This window comes from Pavona decussata, unplaced genomic scaffold (genome assembly GCF_977016875.1).
Source record: "Pavona decussata unplaced genomic scaffold, jaPavDecu1.1 SCAFFOLD_100, whole genome shotgun sequence".
NCBI classification, from domain to species: domain Eukaryota; kingdom Metazoa; phylum Cnidaria; class Anthozoa; order Scleractinia; family Agariciidae; genus Pavona; species Pavona decussata.
Window position 1 is genome coordinate 3548972 of NW_028145515.1, and position 24166 is coordinate 3573137.

At 36.4% G+C, this 24166-nt stretch overlaps 2 protein-coding genes across 5 annotated transcripts in view; one reads left to right on the forward strand and one right to left on the reverse strand.

Moving 5' to 3' along the window:
* On the forward strand, window positions 1-21911 carry LOC146472384 (AP-4 complex subunit beta-1-like). The gene is made up of 19 exons (XM_085119783.1): window positions 1-427; window positions 2172-2344; window positions 3341-3471; window positions 4413-4465; window positions 4997-5091; window positions 5707-5800; window positions 6873-6996; window positions 7813-7939; window positions 9023-9118; window positions 10563-10732; window positions 11767-11891; window positions 12667-12832; window positions 12968-13041; window positions 13359-13439; window positions 14059-14179; window positions 16164-16255; window positions 16892-17016; window positions 17202-17343; window positions 18230-21911. Exons 1-19 carry the CDS (start codon window positions 239-241, stop codon window positions 18383-18385), a joined length of 2334 nt encoding a protein of 777 aa, XP_084975909.1. The 5' UTR covers window positions 1-238; the 3' UTR covers window positions 18386-21911.
* LOC146472385 (ribonuclease kappa-B-like) overlaps window positions 19976-24166 on the reverse strand; it is an 11252-nt gene continuing 7061 nt past the window's right edge. The window contains exons 4-5 of one of the 4 annotated variants that reach the window (XR_014866629.1): window positions 21414-21843; window positions 19976-21070 (exon numbers count right to left, since the gene is read on the reverse strand). Coding sequence is in view for 3 of the 4 variants with exons in the window: in XM_085119801.1 (XP_084975927.1) it covers window positions 21828-21843 (16 nt within the window). In the remaining variant the exon portion in view is untranslated. Of the gene's footprint in view, window positions 23159-24166 lie in introns of all 4 variants that reach the window. The other 3 variants (XM_085119803.1, XM_085119801.1, XM_085119802.1) reach the window with 3 other exon arrangements.

A 24166-nucleotide genomic window follows, 5' to 3' on the forward strand; every position in this document is an offset into this window, starting at 1 on the left:
TGGCAGGGAAGCGGGAAGACGAATTTTGATCTCTGGTAGTGTCGCTTTGTGGAATGTCGACACTTTTGGCCATTTACTGGGTGAACAATAATATTGGACAACTTGAGTTAAACCATATTATCATTTGCGTCTTATGACGTCTCGTATTGGATGGGAAGAGTCGGACAGCAGTTAAAAACGAACTACAAAATGATAAAGTCCACGGGCAGCCTTTGACAAATGATCAAATCCATGCAACATGTCGACGTCTTCAGGGAATTTTTTCAGCGAGTACAACAAAAAAGGAGAAGTGAGTGAGCTGCAGCAGAGCTTGCAATCACCTGAAGTACAGCGAGACGCTAGTCAGTACCAGAGAGTCATTCGAAAAGTGATTGCCTGCATGACGTTAGGAATGGATCTGTCCTCCCTCTTCATGGATATGATAAAGGTATCATTAGGCTAGATTGCAGAATACCCGTCCCACCAAAAATCTAACTTAAAAACTGCTCCTGCAGGCCCGCAATCGTGTTCTTTAATGCTGCAGTGCTCCCGCGGTCGTCGCGCTACACATGAATATACCTCGTTCTTTAATCCATGAACCGAAATTTAAGTACCCATCAACTCTGGGACTGCGGGACTGCGGTAGCACTCGTTTTACTCACTTCTTTTAAATATTCATCGACTCTGGGTCTGCAGGAGTGCTCGTTTTACTCACTTAGATTTAAGTATCCATTGACTCTGGGACTGCGGGACTACGGGTGCACTCATTTTACCCACTTCATTTAAATATTCATCGACTCTAGTTTTTGATTAAGTTTTATGAGTTCTTATGATTTCATGGTATGCTGTGCACTTGTATCAGTGTTTATAAGCCAGAGGGTGGAGACAAAGGGTAGCCGGTATATTGTTAGGTGGCGCCCTGGGGGTGGGGCATTTAAACCTGAGATTTTCTGTCCCATTGCAGGACATTTATGGATGGCCACAAGAGTCACTTGTGGGGGTGCGGTGGTGTAGTGGTTAGTGTGTCGGACTTTTGATTGGATGGTCGGAAGATCTGAGGTTCGTTGCTGTGTTGTTTCCTTAGACAAGAGACTGCTCCATGTTTTCTGTCTTCACCCAGGTGTATAAATGGGTATGGGCAATATACTGCTGGGGGTAACTCTGCGATGGACTAGCATCCCATTCCGGGAGGAGTAGCAATACTCCTAGTTGCTTTGATGCTACAGAATTGAGAAACCTTGCTAAGCTCCGGCCATAGTGCTCCGACTGAGTGGGCCACTTAGGCTCCAACATAGTCTCTCCAACTATGGCTCCAAGTGCGACTTTACCTTACCTTACAAGAGTCACTTAATGTCTTCAAAAAAATTACAGTAGTTAGAAAGTGCACTGAAATGGTTGACAGTCCCCACTGTACGTACAATACCACAAGAAGAAAAATACTTTCAAATCCTCTGCCTTTGCCCAGACTCCCCCCTCCCCAGTGGCTTAGCATTGATAGGTGCATGACTTTTGTGGTCATCACTGCCATTTTATTGTAGAGTCCCAGAGCCTAGGATAGAATGTTCTTATCGGGTCTTCCAAACCCTGAAAAAAATATTTTTTTGATTTCCTTTCTTTTTTCCAGTTATAAGTTTCATTGTGCAGTTGTAAATCACGGTTACCGTATTAAAAGCCATGCATGTAATAAAAATACATGTAATTCCTCATCTCCTCAAGTTTCGGATGCCTATGCCCAACCCAAGCCTGTGCTTAAAGTGCACACATGTTAAGGACGGTGCCTACTTTGTTACTGCGCATACATGTACGTTCTGCGCATCTTGAGATGCTCAGGTTCCTATGGGTGGTGCCTACCAAATACAGGGATATTTTTGCGCAGTGCTGACCATTCTCTGTATACTTCACAAAAAGAAAAAGACTTACATTGTAAAGACATTTTTTTCTGTAAATCATAAAATTAATGATTAATTTTAGTAAACTCTCAGACTCACAAAAAAAAATTATCATCTTTGAGCTCAGAATATAAGAATCATTAATGGGTGTTCTTATTTTTTCACATTTGACCATGGTCAGGTGTACATGAATTTTGTACTTCCAAGGCTTACATGTATAACTCCTTGGTTCTTAAGAAAAGAGAGAGAAAGAAACAAAAATAATTTCATTGTTCGCGAACTTTGTACTTTGATTCCCTATAGGCTGGAGCCACTCATGATCTTGTCCAGAAGAAACTTGTTTACCTGTACATCTGTAGTTATGCAGCATCCAACCCTGAACTGGCTCTTCTAACTGTAAATACCCTGAGGAAGGATTGCCAGGACAGTAGTGCTATGGTTAGAGGTCTTGCTCTCAGAAGCATGTGTTCTTTGAGGTACATTTAGATTTTAGTTTATCTAGAATGCTGTGAGAGTCGCCTTAGTTTCAAACTTCCAGATTTTTCCATGAGTGGCTTAAGAATGATGTCTTTAACTGATGATGCTGTACATGATCCAAATGTGATTTTAATCAAATGGATTGCTATCATAGATGTGATTATGTTATACACTGTAAGTAACCTGTTACCGGTACTTTGATCTTTACATGTCATGTAACAAACTACATGTAGTGCCTTGTTAGTAAATTATACCAGCAACAGGCAAGTTCATATTTATATAAACACAATGTCCCTTTAAGCAAGTCCCAAGTACAGTCGAACCTCGATTATCCGGACTCAACGGGACCTCAGTAAATAGTCCGGATAATCGAGAGTCCGGATAATCGAAAAGATGAATATTAATGAGATAGAAATGTAAACAAAAGGTTACAGCAAAGAAAACATCATTTTAATTGCGAAATCTACACAGCCTGTAACAAATGAGCCAATCGGATATCAGCTGAACGCATCAGAATATTTCTTTGTCTCGTCGCACTTGTGAATTTTGAAAAGCGCGAAGGATAATACGCTGTTTCAACAGTCTCTTGAAAGGATTATTGGGCTTTTTGCGACTTTGAGTTTTCAAGATCTCAACTAATTAATATTCATGAAAAAATTGGGACCAGAGAAAAAAGTCCGGATAATCGAATAATCCGGATAACCGAGGTCCGGAAAATCGAGGTTCGACTGTACTCGGTCATAACAAATAAAAACTGATGATGGGTTGGAGTCCTTATATCCCAGTGCACTTAACAGCTGCATAGCACATTGTAAACAGTATCACAAGAAAGTACTTTTCGATGGTGTTCATTTGAATGGCCACACTTTAGGAATTTCTTTCACTTACTCAAAAGTTAGAATCACTGTGCAACTTTTTGCAAATGAATTAATTTTCATTGCAAATTGTTTTGAAAGTAAACTTACCCTTAGTTCTTATCTTTTATTTCTATAAAGGCTTCCTGATCTTGTAGAATATATTGTACCACCCCTCCTTGCTGGGTTGGTAGATAATAGTTCATATGTGCGCCGTTCTGCTGTCATGGGCTGTGTTAAGTTGTATCATCTTATTCCAGATTTTGTTGAAGGTAAGAAAATTAATAAATAAATGACAGTAGTGTCCTCATTATCCTATGACCTACAACTGTAGTCATTATTTGTTGAAACACATAGCACATAGTCGCTCTCCCCAGTCCTCCAATGTTGCGTAGCACAGCGTGTCTTTCACTCCTGCTCGGTAAAAATTATTCAACATTGAAGGGGAGAGAGGGAAAGAAAGAAGGGAATGGTTACAACTTACAATTTTATAGATGTGTGTGTAGGATTGCATTGCTTTTGCTGCTTGGGTTGTCTCCAATCTTTAACCCGTTAACCCCTAATATCAAAGAACAAATTTTTCTATCTTGTCCCCATACTCTTCCTAAAAAAGTATAGGGGAGAAGGTATTAAAATATCAAGAAAATTCACCTTATGTGATCATATCCTTAGTTTTTATGACCTCAGGGATTGATAAGCATTGATTTTACAAGGAGAAATTTGATGCTGATCACTGTTAGGGCTTAAAAGGTTAAAGCCTCTACTCTACTACATACTTCATACTTAATTGTAGAAGTGACCAGTTTCTTCTACTACATGTATGTGGTGCTTCTCCTATCCTTTTAAGAAACTTCTCCTATCATAGGAGCTATCTTTTTTGTCTCTTTCTTTTAGTTTATCTCTCACTTCTTAGGCTATCCACATGTAAAATAATAAATGGTTGGCTTCTGTTGTTGTTGGATAACAGGAACCATTCTTCAGGGAAACCTAACCAAAAAAGAAATCAAGCATATCGCCATGTGGTCGATTAGAATCTCATAAAATAAAAATGCCTAGTCATTGTAATAATGCTGGATTTCTTATGATGGACAAGCAACTCTTTTTAACACTTTCCAAATTTTAAGTCCAGATTTCTTCTACATGTTCATGTATGCATGCAAACTGAAATGGACTTTTCTTTAATTATCAAATATTTTTTTAACTTTTTCAACAGATAATGGAATCATAGACAAACTTGTCGAATTGTTAAGTGATAAAGATCCTCAGGTTTGTTGTCTCTGTTACTGCTTACTAGATATTTCGGCTTCCTTTTACTTGTGATGCGCAAAGCAGTAGTGAAAGAAACTACCAAACAATGTTCTTGAAGTGAATTAACAGGCCACATGCAGCATTAATATTTCAGGACCTTTTTAAATAGCCAAAAGGAAACAAAAATTTAGTTAAACTTTAATGCAGAAAATTGTGATCTACAGTTTAATTTCAATTGGCAAAATCTGTCAGCCGGAGTAAGACAAAAAGATGCCAGCAAGAAAATTTATTTTTTTGCATAGTCATTTAACGAAGCGTAAAGTAGCCAAAAATACATAGGACAATGCTTTTCTATTGAATTGAGTCACGTATGCAAAACTTTAGCTACTTTTGAGAAAGTGAAAAACTAACGACAAAACACCATAAAGTCACTTTGGGCGTTTTTTCCAGTCTGCTCTTCAATTATTTGACTGTGTAATAAATGTACATGAAAACAATTACTTTTAACTAAATATTACGGGTATTAACCAGGGGTTTTGTTTTCTTTAGGTAATTTGCAACAGTCTTTCAGCATTGGATGAAATTCTTTCAGCTGAAGGTGGAATAATTGTCAAGAAGAAACTTGCTCACAACTTACTAGGGAGGTAAAAATTCAGTGTGGTATATACTACATTTACTACATTCCTCCAGGCAACTGAGTTACGGGCACTTGCCTCATGCATAGATTCGTCTTTGCTCATCAACATTGTCAGGGGATGGGTTGGGGGGGGGGGGGGGGGAGTGACCATGTATAGATCAGTCCCAGCAAGGTCTCTGGTCCAAATAATTTGGCCAGGATTTTTTTTCTGGAAAAAGCCACCCCTATGCACATCGAAGGACTGTTCTGTCTGAGTTCAGTTGAACGCAAGTTGTTAAGATCTCAAAGAATTTAAATTAGCACTATGTTGTATGTTCCGCACAAGTTGTTGGGAGTAAAATTTAAAATGTTAGCACTATGTTGTATGATGTTCTCCACAGATGTGATATGCATGAATTATGCATAAATTTGTGATAAATGATTTACAAAGTAACTGTAATTATATGAATCTTTATTTTAATTAAATCAATCATGTTTTTAGTAATACATTCGTTTCCAATTCAATCATGAGCACCCTTAGCCTTCTACGCAGATGCTCATTGGGATCGGCACACATTCTCTCCTCCCTTACAATTTATTTGCACATTTACAGCTGTATTTAATTGTCATCATTCTGTGTCAGAATAAAATCATTCAGTAGCTGGGGACAGAGTCTAGCAATGGAGCTGTTGTTGCGTTATAAGCCACGTGATGAAGATGAGTTATTTGACATCATGGTAATTCATTTGACTTTTTTTTATTTATTTAACATAATTTGATTAGATGGGTGAATGATAATAGCTGCCAACCTACTGTAAGAGGAATAACTCAGCCAAGTCACCTGTTTCAATCTTGAGTTAACTCACATGCATGAACAAAATTGCAAAACAATTGAATATAATAAATTATATGAAATAAATTATAATTCGTAATTGCTTATAATTATTATAATTTATTATAATTATTACTTTCATGAAATTAAGTTTTATTACCATGATTAATCTTTTTTTAATTTAATGTGTGCATTTATGCTTTTTATTTATTAATAATAATTTCTCTTATCCCTTAACATAATGCATACACTGTACTTAAATTATAAAACGTTCGTGTACATGTAGCTGTAATGAGCACTATAACCTACCTTCCAGGATACTCATTAAGAATTTACAAGAATAAGTGTTTTTGGAACTATGAATGGAAAGTGAGGTGTGAATTCATTTGGAAGATGCATTACCGCAAAATACCAAAAATATATTATTTAATACCTTATTATTATAATTATTTTTTTTTTTTTTTGGGGGGGGGGGGGGGAGGGGGAGGGGAGAGCACTAAATTATAATTGGAATGTAAATATTGGAAAGAAGTACTGAGTAGGCCTGAGCCTATCATACTGTAGATCTGTCCTCATATGTGTCAGGGACCGGGCACTGACTTAAATGCTTGATATTGCTTCTCTTTGTGAAATGAAATATCTTTGGTTAGTGCCTCAGCCCTATGACCCCCCTCCTTAGATCTGTTACATGTACATACATGTATATCTACCACTGATCATGAAAAGGTACTTAGCTACCGGTGGGTGGAATTTCTTTTGGTTCTATTTTTCTTCTATTTTCCTAAGTATGAAAATAGCCGGGGGCCACATTCTTAGTAACCGGGGGAAATCTCCGGCCCCCGCCTCTTAATGACAGCCCTGCTAGGTCAGAAGATTTTTTAAATCTGATTCTGCTACGGTGGTGTGAACCAGGCTAATTACCATTTGATTAGTGTTTTGCTCTTGTAATAAAATTATTTTAATCACTGTTTTAATAGAATCTTCTTGATGATCGTCTCAAGCATCCCAACAGTGCTGTGGTGATGGCTGTCATTCAGCTGTTTATTCACCTGACCAAGGACATGGAAGGCGTAATTGAACATGTGTATCATAGAATTAAAGGTAATTAGCCCATACAAATCTTTATAATTATTTGTCAGCTAATATTGTGTTTATGCCTGTTTTCATTCTGTCAAAATCTCAGTATACCTGCGGTCTCAGCAAATATTTATTATGATACTTTTAAAAGGACGGTGCATACTAATACCAAAAAGTTTTTGCATGGTTTATGACTACGCGGGAAAAGCAGATCTTAGCAAGGGCTACTGGAATCCAAAAAGAAATTTGGGGGTAACTGGGCATTTTTTAGAGATAATTAAGCAACAACAATTATTCTAAAAAGCTGAAAAATGCAAAGCAATATATGGCTTTTTTTTCCAAGTTGAAGCTTTATTATCTCTGAAATAATGCATGGTTACCCCCAATTTTCATTTTGGATACCAAGAGCATTTGCTGAGTTCTGCTTTCTCCTCATAGTTTTAAACTGTGCAAAAATATCCCTGTATTAGTAAGCACCACCCATAGGAAACCCGAGTATCTCGAGATGCGCGAGAACGTATGCGCAGTAGCAAAAGTATGCACACTTAGCAAAACAGTTTTCCAGACAAGGGAGGGGTCTCAGGTCAAAAACCCGAGAAGCCTGACTTCCTGACCCGACAAAATGAATGGCAAACTTAAGAAGAATTTTAGAGAGAACCAGAGCTATTGACCCCTCAAAATTCTTCATTGACTCTCTGATTTTGAAAGTTATCTGGAACACTGGCAAAAGTAGGCACCGTCCTTAATATCTGCAAATCTGCTGTTAGGAATGGAACTTTATAACAACTGCAGTGAATTTAACCATCCTGTGGTAATTAATTTGTTGACATCATTTTACAGGGCCTCTGATGACAATTCTATCTTCAAGTAACTCTGAGTTGGTCTATGTGTGTTTGTGCCAGATTGAACTCGTGTTGACTAAAATGCCAAAGCTGTTTGATCAGGAGTACCGTTCCTTCTTTTCCAGGTGAAAAAGCAAAATTTCCAGTGCTGTAGTACACTGTAGACTGTAAAATCTGCTGCATTTTATTTGATTCAGGATCAAGGCTCTCTCAAAAATCTTTTTTGGATTGTGACTTGAAATTCTGACTGTCACTATCCCTGTAGGGCAGCTTGCTTGTTTTTTTTTACAATGAAATTTACCTTTGTGCTAACAGTTGCAGTGTCTGATACATAACTTGCAATCGCATGCTGAGATATTAGACAGTTTTATTTACATACAATAAATTTGTCGGCATCAGCATTATAGTTATTTTATTTGAATTAACGCCTATGTCGCAAATAGAGGTTGGGTGCCCAGGAGCCAGGGGCTGGTACTGCCAACCCAAATCCAGGTAGGTAGAACACCCCATAAACCTGCCCTACCCACAACCCAGCCATGAGCCCCGCCTGCAACCCAGCTACAGTCCTAGCACCCATCACACTGAGACTAGAAGCTCAGTGGAAAAATAATAGTATATAAGACAAAGAACTATAGTAACTATAACCCTAACCAATCCCCAACACTAACACCAATCCCAAACAATAACAACCTAACACTACCGGGAGGGAAGGGAGGGAAAGAAAAGCCCAACAAAATGTGATAAACTAACCACGCCACGAAAAACGCTGAGTAGAGTAAAATTCCGAGCATGTGCAAAGGAGCACGCGTAAACCGCAAGAGAATATCGCTGGCCATGCAACTGCCCGCAAACCTGAACCAGGCCCAAGCAGTAATGTATCAACAAACGCCCAAATGCTAATGTGCCACCAGTGCCCAAACTATACACCAATAAATGCTAATGCCACGCTACGCCACACCGCCAGGGAACAAACTTGTTCCAAGTCGTTAACTAAGTAAATTACATTTAACCCTATGAAATGTTAACATGATTGTATTTCAGTGTGAAATCATTAACATTATTAATTTTTTGTTTTAAAAAGTTGCATGGCTTACTTAAAATTCAACAAAAGTCTTTTAATTACACTCTCAGCCAATCATTTGTACTACACATCTAAATCTTTCAAGCGGTTATTAATGTAATGAATGTTGAATTCATTTTCCTTGAAGGCATACTGATCCACCATATATCAAAACCAAAAAGCTTGAGATCCTGACAACAATAGCATCAGATTCTAACGTGGAAGAAGTAGTAACAGAGTTAAGGTAGGTGGCATTTATTTATTTGTAAATGCATGAGGTCATAGGTTATAGCACCTTATATATTAAATATAATACAATATAATATATTAGACAGTATAAATTTATCTACTAAGTGCTCTCTCACGAATGAGCACTGAGTTCTTATTGGCTAGTATGCCACTCACTATCTATTCTGTTATAGATAGTGAGCAGACTGAGAAGTGCCTGGCGTGACTTATTTAATTGTTTATCATTATTCAATAAAAACGTGAACCTGTCTTGTTAAGTCTTGAATGACTAGAGGGGACAATCTAATATTATTATTAGTTTGTTTGCTCGAAATTTCAAGCTCATAATCTAATTGTTAAAAGTAGTATAGTATAGTATAGTATAGTATAGTATTGTATAGTATAGTATAGTTAACAATTAGATTATGAGCTCGAGATTTCTGTCGCGTGATAGCGCCCGAATCAGCTATCACGCATAGAAATCGAGAGCGAATAATCTAATTGTTTTAGTATAAATCTATTAGTCGTTCAAAACTAAACAAGTAAATTATCTATTTCCTCATCGCAGACACTTCGAAAACGTGAGGAAGCGGCCGCCATTTTGTTGAAAACCGCTACTCACTATCTATCGCAGAATAGATAGCGAGTAGCGTAGCCAATCAGAAAACGGCATTCGTGATAGAACACTGGTAGATTTGTACTAATTAACAATTAGATTATGAGCTCGAGATTTCTATCGCGTGATAGCTGATGAGGGCGTAGACCGAATCAGCTATCACGCGTAGAAATCGAGAGCGAATAATCTAATTGTTTTAGTATAAATCTACTAGTCGTTCAAAACTAAACAAGTAAATTATCTATTTCCTCATCGCAGACACTTCGAAAACGCGACAAAGCGGCCGCCATTTTGTTGAAAACTGCTACTCACTGTCTATCACAGAATAGATAGCGAGTAGCGTAGCCAATCAGAGAACGGCATTCGTGATAGAACACTAGTAGATTTATACTAATATAGTATAGTATAGTATAGTATAGTATAGTATAGTATAGTATAGTATAGTATAGTTATATTAATAGTGCTTTAATACATCACTGTTCTAAGCACCTGACATTTTGTTGTAGTAACAGTTTTCCCTACAGTATTTTGAACAAGAAGTTATCAGATTTTGTCAATCAGAAATTTGCATTCATTTGGTGAACTTAGTGGCACATTTAATCCAGTCTAGTATAGATTTAGATTCCTTTAAGAACATTTAATAAAATAAATGAAGGCGTGAAAGTGCAGAATGATATGCTCAGTTTATAAAATGAAAAGTTTGGCACAAATGGAGTCAGCTTGAGTGTTCAGTTTTGGTCTCTTATTTGAAGTAATAATTCTCGCATACCAGTACTTTATTTATTATAATAACAGATGACTTGTAACATTGTAATTGCTTTGTCCACACTTGATTCTTTTACAGTGCCCATGTTCATGATGTAGACATCAGAATGTCAAAGGAATCAATCAAGGCTATTGGTAAAATTGCCATGTGTCTTCCTCGAGCATCAGAATACTGCATAGATGTTCTCTTGTCATTCCTTTCCTGGGATATTGAATACATTTCTTCACAGACTCTGGTTGTCATCAGAGGTAAAATAGCATTGAGATCATAAAGTTTTTTCTTGGGTCATCATCATCATCATCATCATCATCATCAACATCATGTAGTCATGCTCAGCAGCATCACTAATGTCATCATCATCAATCAACATCATTGGGATCATCTTGCATCATCATCATCATCATCATCATCATCATTATCACTGTTTTATTTCCTTTTTTCCCACAGCGACAGGGTGACCGCAACAAATAATGCCAATTACTGTAGGCCCACATTAATCAAATCACTTATCATTTGTTAATCATTAATATAATATTAACAAAAAGTTGAAGTTCAGTACAGCTCCCACCCGGAAGTAGGGAAACTAAATAAATTGAGTCAGGTAGGAGCAAAAAGATATGAAATTGCACCAAGACTTTCAAAAGAAAATTACAATAAATAAGAAAGTGACTAAAATATACCGAATACAAGTATTTTAGAATTAAAAGCAACAATTAAGCAATAGTGCAAGTTAGAATGCATGCAATGTCACAATTCAGGCAAAAGGTGGCTACCGTTTTGAATGAGCTTGGACATTCAGGGTCATACTGTTGTTAGTTAGGGGTTGAAGGAAGCTACATGTACATGTAGGTCTATTACGTTGAAATTATTATACTGAATTCATGAACTATAAAACTCAAAGTCCTTGCAGCTCTATTTTTTTTTTTAAAATAAATGATTTACAGTTATAACAGTATGAAAACCACTGTCATCATCAGCAAAATTATCATTTTCATCAGTCATATCAGTATTTGAACATCATCATCATCATGATCATCATCACTGCCATCAGCCCTCTGCACCATCAATAATAAGCAATTAGATGACTGTATAAAGCTGTAACATTCTTCTCTCTTGCTACTCTTAAACCACCATATTATATAATTAATATTATTATTAAATTTTTTGTGCCATCCCATCTGTTTTCTCCTCACTCAAATCTGTTTCCCCCCCCCCCCCCCCCCCAAATTCAAATGTGGTGCCAAGAACTTAACAATTTTATATACCGTTGTTGGTATCATAGATCTTTTGCTGAAGTATGAGAAATCAGCCATTGCTGTGCTTCCACAAGTTGCCCAATGCCTTGAAATGGTACAAGACCCCAAAGGACTAGCTGCCATCATCTGGATATTAGGAGAATATGGCCAGGTAATAATAATACTCAGTGTGATAACCTCAAGAAACAGGGAATACTGATTTTAAATGTGTGTGTAACTTAACGAAGCAGCTGTTGCATGATAAATGTAAGTGTTTTGTTTCCTACAAAGTATCTGTTTTCCTGCTTTTTTCTTTGCTTTTGTTTTCTGCTGACTTGATATTTTGGCCCCCTTTTTCTCAAAAACTAAGTGTAAACCAGCGAAAAAAAAAAACATCAATGATGTTGAGTCTCTGACAAAATTGACTGCCAAATGCAAAAATTCAGACACTTTTTTGCTAGCAAAACATTTCAACATTATGGTTTAATGTGCTCTCAGCATTTCAATAAATTATTGTAGCAAAATAATTTTCAGTATTACATTTTAACCCTTTGCTCATCATTTCATGAGCCCCCTCTTAAATTAAATAAATATATGACAAACAAAGCATAAAAGTAGTGATCCTATATGACATTACAGCTATACAATCCTCGGTCTCAAATTCTCGGCCGTGTTGTTACTCCCACTGGAGGTGTCAAAATATTTTTATATGCAGCCTCAAACACGGTAAAGAAAAATTGATAAGAAATTTTGTTTTCAATTTTCATGCCAGAAAACCATGAAGATTTGATCAAGCAAATAAAAATTCTGTCATATACACTTTAAAAAAATTGCCTTTAGAAGAAGAATACCAGCTAGATTAGAAGTGTAAAAACTGACTCAGCTGATAATTAAAAGTGATTGAGTTTGTTAAATTGATCTGTTATTTTGTTTGTGATGATTGTTAGTCCATTCCTGACAGTCCTTATTTGTTGGAGCCTCTGGTGGACGGAATAGCATCGGAGCAGTCAGCTGAAGTGAAGTTACAGCTCCTCACAGCAACTATGAAACTGTTCTTCAAGAAACCACCTGAATGCCAAGACATGCTGGGCCGACTCCTCAAGTTCTGTGTAGGTGAGGATTACACTTGGTAAAAAACTACTAAATAAATTCATTGGCAATCCCATATATCCAGCATTATTTTATAAAAACAAAAAGTTTCTTTCTAGTGAAATTGGTTTCACATTTTAAATTTCCTTCTGTTTTCAGATGAAGAAACTCACATGGATGTACATGACAGAGCTTTGTTGTATTACAGGTTACTCAAGACAAATGCAAAAGAGGTACAACAATCTTATAATAAATATTATAATTATAATTGTGTCTTTATTCAAATTGTATTTTAATTTATTAAATCATTCATTCAATATTTATCTATTTATTTTGAGGGCCATGAGGTTGTCAGTTTTAAAAGCTGTCAATAAAATGTTATTGTCAATAAACAAGTCTAATACCTGCCTACCTTCACTACGATCATCATGACACCTTTTGTATTCAGGATATGGGATTAATTGATGCTAATTTAATTATTCATCTATAGTAAATTATTACAGGAACCTTACAATGTGTATTTCCTTAATTAATTGTTTTTTTGTTATAGGCTGAGAGAGTTGTGTGTGGTTCAAATACTAAGCCAGTCACAAACCCATGGAACTTAAATATCAGCACATCTAATTCGAAGGTACAAAACACATATTGATTGTTAATTATTGTTGTTTTGTTCGTCTGTTTGTTTTTTCATTAATTGTGGAAAGTGTGGACAATAAATTATTGTTTTGGATCAATATTTTTTATTATTGTTTATTTTTGTTATTATTCAGCAGGGTATAAGATTATTTTGTTACTAACAATAATGTTGTAATTAAATATGTTATTGTAGGAAATGTTCATTGGGGTCTTGTGGACCATCTCTGGAAAATTTAAAATTGTATTTTCATAAAAGTGGTCCCTTGAAATAATGTGCGAATGTCTCAAACCCAAGTTAAGATTTAAAATCAAATTTATGGTTTGCACCAATTGAAACATTTTAATTTCTTCAATGATAGCTATATATTCCAAAATAATATGAAACAGGTCTTATTATCTAAGTTAGTGTGTAATATTCCATTGGTGGGATTTAAAAGTGCCATGTTTGTTGGACAGGTTAACGCAAATATTTTGAACTCCACAATTAATATATAACTGCTTAATTTTTATTTGTAATTTATATACATGTAGTAATACTGCGGCAGTAAATACAGACAGTGTACAAGTGCAGAAATTACACAGTTACGTTAATCATTGTTTAAAATAAATTCTAGGAGCACCTGTTTGACGAATTCAACACCTTGTCAGTAGTATATGGACAGTCATCAGTTCATTTCATAACCCAAACAATTCCTTATATCAAAGGACGACCATACACACAAGCGGATAAGACCGGTAAGGGTTAGTTAATCTGCAAGTGAAACCAATCTGCAGTTGTTGTTTTTTTTAAGGTAAAAGTGGATAGTACTCGGGAGAAAAATTACGACTTTAATATTCAGCCAACATGGCCCCGTGTGGCAAGGGCTTACGTTATTTTGTGTGACATGAAGCAACTACAATGTAGGAGTATTGCTACTACCCCTGGATGGGATGCTAGTCAAACACAGGATACCCCACTTGAAGTGACGTATAACTACCCCTGGATAGGATGCTAGCTAGATGTAGCCCATCACAGGATACCCTGCACGAAGCAACTAGGAGTATTGCTACTTATCTACTCCCTGGATGGGATGCTAGTCAAACACAGAATACCCAGCTGGAAGTGACTAGTTAGGAGTATTACATATTTAACTAATTACACACCCTGGATGGGATGCTACATGTAGCTAGCCCATTACAGGATACCTTAAGTATATAAGGTGACTATTCAATGGTTCATCACAGGATACCACACACAATATGACTATGTCCATCACAGGATACCCAGAATAAAGTGACAAGGCAAATTACAAGTCAACTTACTATACTCCCTTCTGGATGGTATCAGTGGTGGCTCACAACTCATCACAGGGATACCCGCCACATTTCGTTAGGTTTCCCCCCAAAACAGAGTTTACTGCAGGTACCCATTACACCTGGGCAGAGAGAGAGACACATTTTTTATGTGGAGCAAAACATGTTAGCATGTTTTGTTAGCTCAGATTCACTAGATGTTTTCTATGTGTCCCTCAGTTCCTTCAGGAAATGTTGCCCCAATGTTTTATCTGTTGCTCAGTGTCCCTCTGGATAAAACACTGGGACAATGTTTCTTCAAGGATTTGAAGGCCATTAATGCAAAAATTCCAACAAATCAGAGCTACAACCAAACAAAAAGCAATCTATAAAGCACTTTATTATATCTCTCAGTTGGTACGCATGGTGTGATTGGTCAATTCTGTGGGCCGTATTTCACTGTATGGTCCTCTAAATTTGAAAGTTAATTCCTTTTCTGCACACCCGATTAACCTCAGAGATATATTAATTAATAAATATCTTACTTACCTCGTTTTCTCGGTCCATACTGTAAGTTACGGATCCTAGTTTTTTCAGGTTGATTTTTGGCCCTCGTGCTTCGCACTTGGGCCATAAAACAATGGGAAAAATTTGGCCTGTAACTTACAGTAGGGACTTTGAACTCGGTTGGTAAGAGGTATATACTGGTCAGGTTGTACCCCAAGCCCTTCATTTGAAAGCCAGCTGAGGTGCTCACGAAGCACTGGCTGAGAACAATGTCAGAAAAGGGGAAAAGAACTGGGGCAAAAACAACATTTCTGAAATGATCATATGGTAAGAAGTAGGAAAATATTGGGCTAGGGAATTGAGTAATATTTTGTAATAGCAAATTAGTGTAAGTGTAAGTGTGAGGGAAAAAAGTGTAAGGGACCAGGAACCAGTGTTAAAGGCGAATGTACTCTGACTTGCAATTCGTACATTTAATTATTTTATTAGTCCATCTCAATGCTCCTGTATCAATGATTGCTCAGTTGTGATCTTTTCAATTGAAGGACTGATCTAACGTAACTGTGTGATGTCAAATTCTGCTGACTTGATATTTTTGGCCTCATTTTTCTCAAAAACTGTACAAGTGTAAACCAGCGGGGAAAAAACCCAGTGATGTTCTCTGACCAAATGAAAGGCCACATACAAAAATCCAGACACTTGAGCAAAACAAAAAAATTGGCCTAAAATTCAACATAAGACGGTTATATAATGTTCTCAGCCTGCACATATACACCTTCAATTCCCCCGGCCTATGTACTCTTCAGTTAACCTAAAAATGTTGCCGATGCCTGGTATTCCAATACAGGATCTTTAATTTAGTCTTTGGGTGGTTTCCAGTAGTGCAGCTGTTATGCAGCTTGATCCTTGTTCTTGAATAATTATGTTTTTTCTCCTGCAGAGGATGAAACACCTTCATTCAACAGAGAAGTGCTACAAACAGATGAACCAAAAGTGCCATCAGAGCCCCATGTTGCTGTTGGAAATCTGCTGGTAATAACCTTTATTCATGTAGCTTACATACCTGGATGCACTCTACAGCTTTTCTTTACAATTGGAGGGCTAAGTCCTTAACCGTCTTATGTCAAATTTTGCTGACCCAACTATATTTAATACGTTGGCCTTGTTTTTCTTGAAAAAGTAAACTGTCTTGTAAAATTGAGCAGGAAAAAAACACAGCTATGTTCCCTGCCAAATGTGAAACCCACATGCAAAAATTCAGACACTCAAGCTCTGAGCAAAAGCAAAACTCAGCCTACAATTCGACATAAGACAGTTACATGTATATATTATTATTATGCCCTTCGATAAGCAATCATTTAATTATTATCACATACAGCTATATTTTGGAACATTGGACACCCTTTGGCTAGTTGCATGACCTGCAACTTCGTGTGCTTGAGCTTTTCTTTTAACTTTTTTTCTTTTAGTAACTGCATTTCACCAAATTAAATAATCTCCCCCCTCTCTATTAAGCCATCCCCCCTCTACTAAGCTTGAAATAACCAAGCTCCCCCCCTCCCCCCCCTCCACCCCAACCCCAGAGGTGGCTTAATAGAGAATTTACAGTAAATTAATGGTTCACTGAGTAACACTGTTTTACTTTTACGTTAAATTTGTATGTGGTAGGGAGAGGACATCAACAATGAACATCTTGATGAAGGCCATGGACGGGATAACATCCTTGGGTTAACTGAACATCCTTCTCTAGCACCCGCTCAGTTTGAACAAAAGTGGAAATCCCTTCCACAAAGGTGAAAATATGTTAAAGTTAAATGTAACTTTCATGGCATTTATCTTCCTCAAGACCTGCCTCCTGAGCATACAACAGGAATGTATTTCACATTTACATGTACTCTTCAGTGTGTAATAAAATGTCCTTAATTAGCATCCAGGATTGTGGTATTTATAAGAATTCTATAAATTTCTGTACTGACAGCTCTTGTTGGGAGGAAGCCATGATGAAACTTCCGTCCAGTCCAGATGAACTTCAGCAGTGCTTCTCTGAACATCACATTGCTTTGATGGCTAGCAGCCCCCCTGGACAATCTATCCAGAAATACTTCTTTTATGCACAACAGGTACAGAATTAATAAAATAGATATTTAAATGAATGTACATATTAAATGTTATAAATCAAAAGTAAGACAGAATCAAGAATAACTATAATAAAGCTTACGAGTCAGAATGCTAAGTAGCCTTTTCTAGAGAGGGAGAGGTGAGAGGAGGGGAGGGGAGGGGAGGGGAAGGAAAGGAAGGGGAGAGGGGAATGGAGGGAGGGGAAGGGCAGAGGAGTGGAGTGGAGAGGGGAGGGGAGGGGAGAGGGAGAGGAGAGCAGAGGAGAGGAGAGAACTTATAGTAGGCTTACTGGAGTGTGACACACACAAGAATCAAGCCCAGTCAGTTTGAGTTGAGAAAAAGTCTGACTTGCTTGAGCGGTATTAGTGGGCACGGTAGAGTTGATTTGATTCAAGTATAGCCAAACTGATCAAAACAATCATAGAATGATAATGTCTAACAGTAGGATGAGGGGTCCTGATTTAAATTAGTTATTAATTATGCCTTGAGAGGTTTCTTTAGCAAAATCAAAGCTGAGGTGGTAGAGCACTCCCTCAATAATTCCCATTTCAGCCCCTGCCTGTGGTGAATTCATTGGGCATTTCAGCCCAAGCCCAGTGGAGTCATAAGGTGGTGCAAACACAAAAGTGCAAAAGCAAGCCGTTATAGACACTATGTATAAATGGCTAACATCTTAATATAATTATTATTTTTGTTTGCATTCAAGTTAGCCTTACTAACCTTGTTCTTGGGTTCAAAAATTTTATCAAATAATGTATTTAACTTTGAACAAGGCTAGTGAGGCTAATTTGAATGCAGACAAAAGAAAATTAAAATGTCAGCCATTTTTGCAAAGGTCTATCAAAAATGAAACAATTTAGAAACAAAAACGTCTTATTTTCTTAACAGGTTTCAGGACAAACGTTCTTCCTGGTTGAGGCTGTTGTTGATATAAATACACAGCTTCTCAGCATTGTCACAAAAGTAGAGGATGCCTCATTAGTTCAACAGTTTGATGAGCACTTAAGAACCATCCTGGAAGGAGAATGGGTAGAAACGAAATGAAGCTCCAATTATTGCTTTTTTCACATCATAATTATGAATGTTGAAGTGTGTGGCAAATTCCTTTCCACAAAGATTCATCCACACAAACAATGATCGCAAACAAAGAGGCCTGTACAGAGGTCAGGGTTTTAGGACGATGCCTGCGATTAAATAAATACAGTCTGACTGAAGTATTTTTCTGCAGCTTATGACTATGCGGGAAAAGCAGATCTTAGCAAGGGCTATTGAAATCCAAAAAGAAGAGTGGGGGTGATGGCACCTTTTTCAGAGATAATTAAGCAACAATATAAATTTTCAAAAAAGTGCCAAAATATAAAGCAATGTATGGCAGTTTTTGCTAAATTCTCTGAAAAATGCATGGTTACCCCCAATTTTCTTTTGGGATGCCAAGAGCACTTGCTACCTCCTGCTTTCTCGGCATAATTTTAAACGGCGCAAAAATAGTCCTGTATTAATTAGTGATCACTACCCATAGGAAACCTGAGTATCTCGAGATGCGCAGAATGCATGTGAAGTAACAATAGTAGGCACCTAAGGGGAAAATGTTGTTTAAAAACAACAGCTTACAAAGAAAAGAAAACGGAGAGAATGTCTAAGAACAAGAATGTTTACCAATTTGGTATTGAAAGTGACCGCTGGTACCGCGCATGGTTCCACAAACCCTTGAAACGGTCTTTGGGTGCATTTTCTAAGGACATAATTATTCTGTGTATTCTGAAAAAGGAATACACTGAAATATCTGATGTATCCGTTGCCTGGTAACGAAAAATATCCAAGTGGCCAAAGTAAAAGAATTAAATTCTTATTAATGTTTTAGGAGAGGAATATATTAATATTTAATTTTTTGAGGATTAAACTACCTATTTCAAGTGTTAGTCCTATTTCGCTCTGATGAAGGGCTGTATAAACACTCTATATGTCAGCACTCGAATCTCTTTGCGGAAGTCAAATTACCTTTTATCGACTGTGTTGATAAAACCAAAATTAATCTTCACTTTAATATTTGGTTTGGTTTAACTCACACAAGACTCTTGTCAGCAAAAATGCTACCTAATGGCCAGTGAGCAAAGCAGGAGTAATGAGAACTGAAAAACTTTATAAAATTAATGTAATGTAGCAGCTCAGCTGACTAGAGACTCGTGTGAACTTCATCTGAGTGAGCTTCCAGTACTAAAGTGTGATGTCACAAATATTTGAATTTTTTAACTGATGGGAAGAGAGTGATGAAAATGCCTACTTGCCAAAAATCAGCATGTTATTGCAATTTAGGAGTGAGATATTGGGGCTTTCATGCTCCAATGTCTCCATATAAATCCTTCTAATTTAGCCTCAGTTCTGAACATTTAGAACTGGGACAAAATTACAAGGATTTGTATGGGGTCGTCCAAGCATAACAGTACTAATAAATCTCACCCCCAAACTGTAGTAAAATAAATTAATTAATTAATTAAATTGTTGGCAAGAAGGTATGTTTCATCATGCTCTTTTGAAAAATATCTCTGTAAATCACATAAATTCAGAAAATTACTTTAGGACTCTGTATAGATTAGCTTTAACATGCTGCAGAATATAACGAACGTCCACACAAGCTTCACAATTCATTCAATATTTTATTCAAAGTCAAGCATCCTATTTGACTTTCGTTATTGATACTATTTTACAGATCATACAAGGGAGTCTTGCAGGGTATTCTAATTACAAAATGGTTACCCTAAATTGAACAGCCCATTGAATTTACTTGGTTAAATATAATAGATTGTACATACATGTACAAACACACTGTAGTTACTCATATTCCCTTCCGAAGTCTTCTCCTTAGCATTAAGCTTTAAAGCTACATTGATAATATTTTACTACTTGCCTATTTGCCTCAAAAATACAGTTAAGTCATGTATGATCATTATAACTACAGTAGCATAATATTATGCAATCATTACAAAGTAACAATGATTATCGCAAAAGGTGACAACTGATTTGAACAGATTGCCAAGCTTTGGCCTGAAAATAACACTACAAACTTTAAATCTACTTTAAAAATAGTCTTCCCATAACTTTGTGAACCTTAAGATAAAAACTTGTCCAGAAGACAAGCACCCTTCTCTGCCCATCTCTGGTTGGGAACAGGGTCATGTACAGTCACCCGTGGCCAGTATTTCTGAGAATGAAATGAACATTTGAATTCCTCTTTTTAATGTCCAGCATTTAAATTGAATCTTGAACATTTCTCTAGAAATCTTTCCAAGCAAGACTGAAAAAAAATTCAATATACTTGGGAAACAATGATTATTGTTCAATGCTGTAATTCAGGACAAATTCATAGGTTTATACTGTCAAAAAACTAGGGATTCGAAATTTCTACCAGAACTCTGAAATGTCGCTGGCAATGTTCAAGACTGACATGTAAATTTCAAAACCCTGTTCAAATTTCAAAAATACTGGTCACATGTGATGTAGATTGGCTGTAAAAGAAATGCGCCTTCTGGAAGGGGGTGGGGTACTGCAAAGTAATCTCTCGATCTAAACATTACAAAATGTATATTTCTAGCCTAATGTACTGTGGACACTCTAACACCACAACAATTACTACATATAATTATTTCAAAGTACTGTGGAAATATCCGGTTTGAAAATAATGTAAACAATCAAACCCTGATTATCTGGACTTTGAGACACTCAAAAAATACTCTGTCAATATCACTGGCAGATCATCAAAAACAATTATCACTGTGGAAATACATGTATCTCTCCTATCAAACCTCTATTATCTGGACCAGCTGAGACACTTGAATTGTAAATACTCCATCAATTTCACGAGTTCAATTCCCTGGCAGATAATCAAATAACTCCAAAGTCTAAGTGAGGTGAACTGTATCCACAATGGCTAACAGTTATTGCACCTAACGACTATACATGTAATTATTATTGTATACTTGACTTCTTTCTTGAAAATGTTTTTCATTAATTTTAGTTTCCACTGGGCAACATGGAGTACATGATCAGTCTCGTTCAAGAATTGTCTCCATGTTACATATTCAAGTAAAGTTTTGATCATGACTGTTTTACAGTATTTGCAAAGGAGACAGGCTGACAGAAAAGTCCAGTTAATGGAGGCTTGACTGCATTGAATTAATCACACTGAGATCCCTTCAAAGAATGCCTATTGCCTATTATGATATAAAGTTTTTTGTCGTGCTATCATATTAATTAATATATTATGAGATCTTTGAGTTGTGAATGAGCTAGATTGGCTACATGTATGTTGCAAACTATGAAATCATAAAATGGTGGAAAAGGTACATTGTCAGTACTGTGAATGGATTTGTCTTCATTTTCTTCCTATAACAGTAATTCTCTTTCATAACTAACAATAAGTGTTATTGTCTTCAGTATTCTGTTTTAATGTTAACAGTTAAGCATTTTTAAAAGCACACATAAACCACAGCTACGCTTGAATATAACTGCAAAACAAGAAAGAAAAATACACCCAAATTAAACCAAAAAACCTACACAAAAGCACATGTACAAATACAGAATACAAAACAAAATTTTAAAAAAAATTTAATAATATACCCCAATTTATAGAATACATACATGTAAATGTACTTGTTAGACAACTTAAGCATTAGTAAGCATTCCTGCTACAACATAAGAGAACTACAAGCTAATGAGCAAACTCTAAACAGTTTGTTAGGAGCATGAGAAAATAAAGAAAAATAGTTTAAAATTATCCATGCCAAATAATTCACTGGAGTCAAACCCAGGACCTTCCAGCCACTGTAAGGCTGCTGCAGAACAGGAGACTGGGGCACCCAAGAACATGCTCTGGGTTCGTACATGTTTTGCAGCAGCACCCAACTCTATGTTGGGCCTCTAAAGTCTTGGCTTTTGGCCTTGTGGGCTCCTTTAATTTTTTTTCTTAGGCAACAGCCTTGCACTGGTTGGATGTTCTGACCAGAGGTACATGGAGGCTTGTGAAGTTTTACTGTAATTGTAAATACAAGCCCCTCCAGTCCTTCATCTCAGATGCAAACATCCTGGTCAGCCCTCCCAAACATAAGCCTGTGGACTGCCGGTACTGGGTGTTCAATGCCATTAGCCAAGTATTTCAAGCAGTTTTTAGCCATTTTCATTATCCAGCTATTAAGTCACCCACTCCACCTCACCTTGCCAAAAACAAAACAAAAAAAGCCCACTGGCTTATAGTCAGATTTTTTTCCTTTCTTTCTTTCCTTTTTTTTTTTATTTGTGCTATGCTGGTCATAGGTTAGACTCTCATCTCCATGGTTGCTAGGCTTACTTATTCAATATTACCTATTTTTTTCTTTAGTCAGTTTCTATTACCAACTGTGTTACATTCCCATTACTGTAATACTATGCTTTCTGGAATCAGAAGACACGTGTACAAATTGAATACCTTTTATCTTACATACTGTAGCAGTTTACAAGACCTAATTAACCAGCTGATGCATTGTACACTAATAAACTTTAAACACTGAGTTAACCCTTTAAGCCCTAACAGTGATCAGCATCAAATTTCTCCTTGTAATATCACTGCTTGCTCAAACCTTGAGGTCATGCAAATTAAGGATATGATCGTCCAAGGTGAATTTTTGTGATATTTTAATAACCTCTCCCCAGTACTTTTATAAAAGTATGGGGATAACATAGGAGAATTTGTTCTTTGATATAGGGGTTAAAGGGTTAAGTTAAAGCTAACACTGTGCATGTTTCTTCTCAGTAACTTCATAAGTACACATTCTTTATGTCACAACCCTGAAATATTAAAACAAGTTTATTAAAAAACAATACTTTACCTTACAAACACAAAGAAAATCACTGTATGGCACACATTTCACAGATACATGCCAGGAATTCTTTATATTTTACAATATTACATGGTGTATTTGATCTTGTGCACTTCTATCATGGTATCCAGTTTTAATTTTACTCAGTTAAGCCTGTTAGTGAGATTAATGAACATCAAAACAGCACAAATAATTCAATAAATGTTTATCCTGTTTTCTCTCTTTTTTTTTCTTCAAAACTATATCATGAAAATTACATTAAATTCACCTGAATGGAAAGAGAAATTATTATAATTTTAACAAAAAAATTGACCTGCTGGGGGCAGGTGGCTAATTATAGATTTGTAGTGAATTATTAATTACATCAATTTTAACACCATGTTGTGACAAACAAAAGACAAAAAGAAAAGCAAAGATAATGGCTAAAAACCAAAAAAAAAATCGTTCACTCTTGACAACACATTTCTCAAACTACACCAAAAGGGCTAAACTGACTCTCATCCGTGTTCTACAACTAGACTGTGTAAAAGGAATCTATTTCTGCATGTAACCAAACCAACAAACTTTCAAATGAATAAATTTGACAAGGACAAATTCTTCTAGATATAACACTTCTACAAGAAGTAAACAGAGCTTCAAAATCAACATGGCAAATGTTAAACCTTTTGTTAATGTTAGTTTCTATCTAAGGTCCTAATTAAATTCACAATTTTAACTCCAGAAATCAACTTGAAAGTACTTGTTGCTTCTATTCAAAATCAACCTGCTAACTTTCACAAGAGCCAATCAGTGAACATGTACAAGGCAACACTGGGAAAAGATGATTGGTTAAGAAAAGAAAAACATTGCATTAATAATTTATGAAGTATATAAAGAGAATAAACTAAACTTAGTTTTTGTTACTGGAGATCGACTGCAGTATCGTAAAGATAGGAAAGATATTAAAAGCAATATTTCAAAAACGGTTTGGAAAAAA

Bases quoted from the DNA above. Each gene is read 5' to 3' on its own strand.
- LOC146472384 (XM_085119783.1), top strand. From the start codon at position 239: ATGTCGACGTCTTCAGGGAATTTTTTCAGCGAGTACAACAAAAAAGGA. The intron at 3,472-4,412 runs GTAAGAAAATTA...CTTTTTCAACAG, and splicing joins TATTCCAGATTTTGTTGAAG to ATAATGGAATCATAGACAAA. The intron at 17,017-17,201 runs GTGAAAATATGT...CTGTACTGACAG, and splicing joins TGGAAATCCCTTCCACAAAG to CTCTTGTTGGGAGGAAGCCA.